The sequence below is a fragment of the Callorhinus ursinus genome, unplaced genomic scaffold, assembly GCF_003265705.2.
Source record: "Callorhinus ursinus isolate GAN/ISIS: 27379988/994484 unplaced genomic scaffold, GSC_fseal_2.0 scaffold8, whole genome shotgun sequence".
NCBI lineage: Eukaryota > Metazoa > Chordata > Mammalia > Carnivora > Otariidae > Callorhinus > Callorhinus ursinus.
In genome coordinates, this window is record NW_027397070.1 from 33,559,497 (window position 1) to 33,565,496 (window position 6,000).

At 41.4% G+C, this 6,000-nt stretch overlaps 1 protein-coding gene across 4 annotated transcripts in view; it reads right to left on the bottom strand.

The window, feature by feature from the left end:
* CCDC175 (coiled-coil domain containing 175) overlaps positions 1-6,000 on the bottom strand; it is a 70,646-nt gene that overhangs the window by 60,015 nt on the left and 4,631 nt on the right. For all 4 annotated transcript variants that reach the window (XM_073895296.1, XM_073895297.1, XM_025869936.2 and 1 more), the window contains exons 3-4: positions 4,983-5,094; positions 792-927 (exon numbers count right to left, since the gene is read on the bottom strand). In XM_073895296.1, the coding sequence (XP_073751397.1) occupies positions 792-927; positions 4,983-5,094 (248 nt within the window). The remainder of the gene's footprint in view (positions 1-791; positions 928-4,982; positions 5,095-6,000) is intronic.

The following is a 6,000-nucleotide window of genomic DNA, read 5'->3' on the forward strand; positions in this document are numbered from 1 at the left end:
CTTTCATGGGGACTCTTTCAACATTTCTTCCTCTGACAAACTGACATTCTTGTATTTATGCATTAGTCTTACGTATTTGCTCACAATGCTGAGTTGTTCCTAAGGTTTTGTTTCAGAATGTATCTTTTCCTCCATGAGATGCATAAATTCAAATTTGTAATCCCCGCCTTACAGGTGGAGAAAAGGAGGCCCATGGGGTGAAGTCCTGGCAACACAGCTCAGGGATAAAGGAAAGAAACTAACAGGTGTCAGAATCTGAGCTACAGGCAGTTATATATATCATCTCATTTAATTACAAATGAAATCTATAATTAATTCTCTGCTGGGAACCAATCCCATCCCTCAGACCTCCTGTAGTTTATGGCTGAATACCTTTAAGAAACTAAACTAGCTACAATGTACTATATTTATAATACAATATCCAGCCAATTTTTTTGCTTTAGTGGTTGAGGTTTGTAAACTTAATTTTACTAAAGGGGAATCTGAAACCAATGTGCATCTCTACCTTTGGAGGTGGCACATGAGTCACACACTCATGTGTAGGTGCTGCTGGGAAGCTGGATGGTCTCTGAAACTTGACAGGTCCCCTGACTGCAGTGGTTGAAGATTTTTTGCTCTCCTCCCCAGCTCTGTGCGGCCATCACATACCCCTCCTCAGCCAAGGTCATCTGCTCCAGATGATATCCACCCACACCAGCACAGACCAGAGGACAGACCCCTTAGGACAATTTTCACACTCCAGCCACAGACCCCAACTCCCGCAAGTACTGAATTTAAAAAACAATACATACCCTAGAGCTTCATTAATTCTTTTCAGATCAAGTATTCTCATCTTCAGAGACTGTATTGCATCATTCATCCTTGTAATGTCCGTCTGTATTTGATTTATCTCAAAAAGATTTAATCTGCGTGCATCTCTGACACATTCTTAAAAGTAAGTGGAAATGTTGCTAGATTATTTGAGAAATGGCACACTTGATACTGACTTTCCAAATCATGAAAAAATTAGGTCTTTCTTTGAAATACTCTTTTAATTATGTCCCTGTAGCAGACGTCTCTTACCCCTTTGGGTCCTCTCCATCTTACCGATCAATTATTCCCCTCACTTCAGCTGCTGGTGTGGTGACCAGCTTTCCATGGGCTCTCAACGACTTCACACTGGGGCGGTCTGGCAGCACCTCGTTCCTGCTTATTCTACCCACTTCTCACCTCCTGTCCAGGACCTCCTTGTCACCTCTACCCATGGGACTTCTTTAAACATGCACACTCGTGCACATGTAACCCAAAGTGTGGGAAACAGGCAAACATCGGACCCATGACAGGCAGGAGCTGGTGCCGGGACGGTCTGGGAGAAGGTGGAACGGTGTGTCTTGGGGGCACGTTCCCAGGCTTAATGTGTTGCATTTAGCGGCAGTCAGTATCAGGTTGCACCCCAGATCCGCTCTCCCTTCTCGCTGCTTTTGCCTCCTTATCCTACCCTCCTCCTCCTTGGGTTGTGCTCCCAACTAATAGTGCAAAAGCCTCTGGCTCTGCTTTCTGGGGAACTCAGTGTGTTAAAGAACTAATTATTCATCAACAAATAACACATCCGTGTGATCACATAAGACTTCAGAGGTTTACCTCAGCGCATGATAGATGCAAAAATGATTTTTTTTAATACTGATGGTTAGAAGGTACTGGACTACCCATTTCTACACAATAAATTCTCTAGAAACTGGCTGGTAGCTCCATTTGAGAGAGCTAGGTTATTTTTCCGAGGCTACTTGTTAAGTTTGTTCATTGTAGCAGCGCTTCCCAAACTTTTATGTTTCAAATATGCATATATATATATATACATATATATACAGATCCTTTTCAAGATTTTATTTATCTATTTTTAGAGAGGGAGTACGAGAGTGCGCATGGAGGGCAGGAGCAGAGGGGGAGGGACAAGCAAACTCCACATGGAGCCCGACGTGGGGCTTGAACCCAGGACCCTGAGATCATGACCTGAGCCGAAACCAAGAGTTGGATGCTTAACTGAGCCACCCAGACACCCCAAAATACAGATTCTAATATAGTAGTTCTGGGGTGGGCCTAGAGATTCTGCATTTTCTAACAAGCCTTCAGATGCTGCTGATGCTGCTGACCCATGAACCATACTTTGAGTAGCCAAGTTTTATAACGTAAGACTAATTACATTTATGTGGGTATCAAGAACCTCTTTAGCTAGTATGCTCTTTTCTTTTCCTTCTAAATATTTTTCCTGATTATAAAAGTAAGCCAAAATAGTCTTAATTCTGCCTTCAGCCCAGATTCTTCTAAGTCTTGTTTTTTTCTGTATATAGAGTTTATTGTATTTTCCCTGACACACTAACGCCATGCATATTGTTTTATAACTAACTATATCACTGTCTAATTAGGAGATAGAAATCTTACAAATTGAATAGGGAAATTGTAATACAGGGAATTAGTAAGCCTAACAGGACTAGAGTACTGAGGGATTAGATAGCAAAAGAGAACAGAACTCTAAAGGCTTGGGGAGCAGCAAGTGTAAGGGGCAGCCAGTACCCCTACGGTTTAGACAGAGTTTGTCTGAGGAAGCAGGACCTCCACACCTGACATCCAGGCCTCACTGGAAAGAGCTGTGGCTCACTGGATGGCAAAGAAATTCATGAGATGCTGGGCTGGTAGAACTCATGGAAATCTGGCTTCTGGGGGAATTGATGGGCCGTCCACAGGGAGTTGCCAGGAAATCTGTTCCGAAGCTGGTGCCTCACTGGTAGCAATCCACCATGCAGCCGCCCCAGGGGTACTGGAGGGAGCTGCCGGGCTCTGCGGGTGGAGGAGGGGGGGCTCTGCAGAGGGCTCCGTGGGGGGGCTCTGTGGAGGGGGGCTTCGCGGAGGGGGGGGCCTTGCGGGGGGGGCTTCGCGGGGCGGGGGGGCTGACGTGGAACAGCTGTGTGCACCGCAAGAGCTGGCCAAGCTGAGCACCCTGGGGCCAGAGAGAGTACCCTCTTCTCTCTTCCCTCCAGTATCCTTCCAGTGCCCTCTCTTGACAAAACTTAACCTTGTGCCAGCTGGTAAAGGGGGAAATGACAGGGCCCAGCTCTCTCAACGTGGAACAGGCAAGGAAGGTAGATTTGGAGCTGCAAGGCAATAAATGGATAACTGGAACATCCACTTAAAAAGTGTTTTGTTGCTGTTGCTTTTGTTTGTTTGTTTTTAATTTAGACCACTGGGTGGGGGAGGGGGAGGTTAAAGGGCAATGAGCTTTGTAGCTGTGAGGACACTTGAGAGCTGTTCTTAAGCAGGGGAGGCGGGCCTTTGTATTCTCACAGTGACTGCTCCCTGAACATGGGCCACACCTGAGGAGACGATGGACCAGGATGGGGCAGGGGGCAGTGTCAGCTCTTGTCTAGGGCAATTCCTGTAGAGGACCTGAGCTGTGAGCCTCAGCCAACACTCCTGGCAGCTGAGGAAATGAAACTGAATGCTTACCTTACACCAAATACCAAATTTAACCAAAAAGGAGTCAAAAACCTAAATATCAGACCTAAAATTTTAAAACTCTTAGAAGAAAACATAAGAGGAAATCTTCAAGACACTGGACTTAGCAATGATTTCTTGGATAGGACACCAAAAGCACAGGTAACAAAAGAAAATATAGATAAACTGGACTTCATCAAAATTTAAAACTTTTGGGGGCGGATGGGTGGCTCAGTTGGTTAAGCGTCTGCCTTCGGCTCAGGTCATGATCTTGGGGTCCTGGGATCGAGCCCCACTTTGGACTCTCTGCTCAGCGGGGAGTCTGTTTCTCCTGTGCTTGCTCTCTCTCTCGCCCTCTCTCTCTCTCTCTCAAATGAATAAATAAAACCTTTTTAAAAATCTAAAACTTTTGTGCATCAAAAGTCAGTATCAACAGAGTGAAAAGGCAAACCATGGAACGGGTCAAAATATTTGCAAATCATGTATCTGATAAAGGGTTAACATCCAGACTCTATGAGGAAGAATTCCCACTACTCAATAACAACCAAACAACCTAGTTAAAAGATGAACAAAGGACCTGAATAGATATTCCTCCAAAGAAGATAAGCCGATTACCAATAAGCACATGAAAAAATGCCCAACATCACTAGTCATTAGGGAAATGCAAATCAAAACCATGATACCAATTCACACGCATTGGAATGGCTATATCTAAAAAGCCAAAAAGAACAGAAGAGAACAAATGTTGACAAGAATGTGAAGAAATTGGGATCCTTGGACATCGTGGGTGGGAATGTAAAATACTTCAGCCACTATGGAAAACAGTATGGCAGTTTCTCAAAACTTAAAGTAAAAGTACCATATTACCATACAATCCAGCAATTCCCTTCTGCATATAAGCCCAAAAGGATGGGAAGCAGGGACTCAGACAGATATTTGCACCACCATGTTCATAACAACTTTGTTCATAATAGGTAAAGGGTGGAAACAACCCAAGGGTCCATCAGTGGATGAATAGATACACAAAACACGGTATACACATACAATGGAATATTGTTTGGCCTTAAAATGAAGGAAAATTCTGACACAAGCTACAACATGGATGAATCTTGAAGACCTGCCAAGTGACATTAGCCAGTCACAAAAGGACAAATATTGTATGATTCCACTTATATGAGGTACCTATAATCCCCAAACCTACAGGGAGAAAAAGTAGAATGGTGGTTTAGGTGAGTCAAAATTCCTAATTTAATTGGATAAATACCAATTTGGAATGGGCTGATCTACATATCATTAGTCTATTTAGAAACTAAACTATATAAATTCAAGTTTTATATATATCATTTCCACTTAAAATGTAAGAGAACATTATCATGGATCTGGGTTTGTGCCTTGTACTCTTTCTAGCTATATTTTGACATGACCCAACTATTAAACTTGTCTTGTTACAAGTAGTAGGCTTTATTTTCTTATAAGATAAACTAAGTTTCTATGGTTGATAACCTTAAAAGTACCTTCTAATTCTCTGCCAATGCTACTGGGAAGAGTTTCCAGTAGAAAATATAGTCTGCTGAGTTCCATGCTTTCAATTTCTAGGAGATCAATTGTGGCTTTTCTCATTTCTTCCTGAAAATTTGAATTACATATATAAAAAGTTAAGGCATTAAACTAATAAAATTGATTTCCTAAGCAATGCCCTATTATAAATATTTTCAGAGATCAAACTTTGATTTCCATTCAACACCCTCTGCTCTTATTTTTATTTGGAATAGAAAGTGTGAAAAATCACTCTTCTTATTTGAACTAGAAGGTGTGAAAAATCACTCTTCTATAATCAGTTTTTAAGACAAGTCGTTGTTAATTTAGCTCTTAATCTCTGCTGATTTTCTTCTCAGGAATCATCTTTTCTTATGTTTTTTGTATGCAGTTCCAATCAATTTAAAAGGAGAGACTCCAACAAAAAGGGTAATGCTGAGAAAAAGGCTGCTTAATTAAAAGCTGGAAAATGCCTATAAAAATATGCTTAGGTATAAAGCGAAAGATACTTTTTTTTATACATACCCACAAATCCAAACAAATAGTCTGGTGGGGATTTTTGTGTTTTGTTTTTTTGGTGGGGCTTATTTTAAAAAAAGAAAAGCATCCAAAAATCTGTTAGTGGAAAAAATAGATAAATCATCTCTTAAATAAATGGTCGTAATGGCTATAGTTCTTTTATGACCTGAGAAATTGACATTGTATTTTATGAGTAAAAAAAAAAAAGATTACATGCAGTCACTCTGGAAAACAGTATGGAGGTTCCTCAAAAAGTTGAAAATAGAGCTACCATACAATCCAGCAATTACACTACTGGGTATTTACCCCAAAGATATAAATGTAGGGATCTGAAGGGGTATGTGCATCCCGATGTTTATAGCAGCAATGTCCACAATAGCCAAACTGTGGAGTCAAAACGTCCATTGACAGATGAACGGATAAAGATGTGGTGTATGTATGTGTGTGTGTGTGTATATATATATATATATATATATA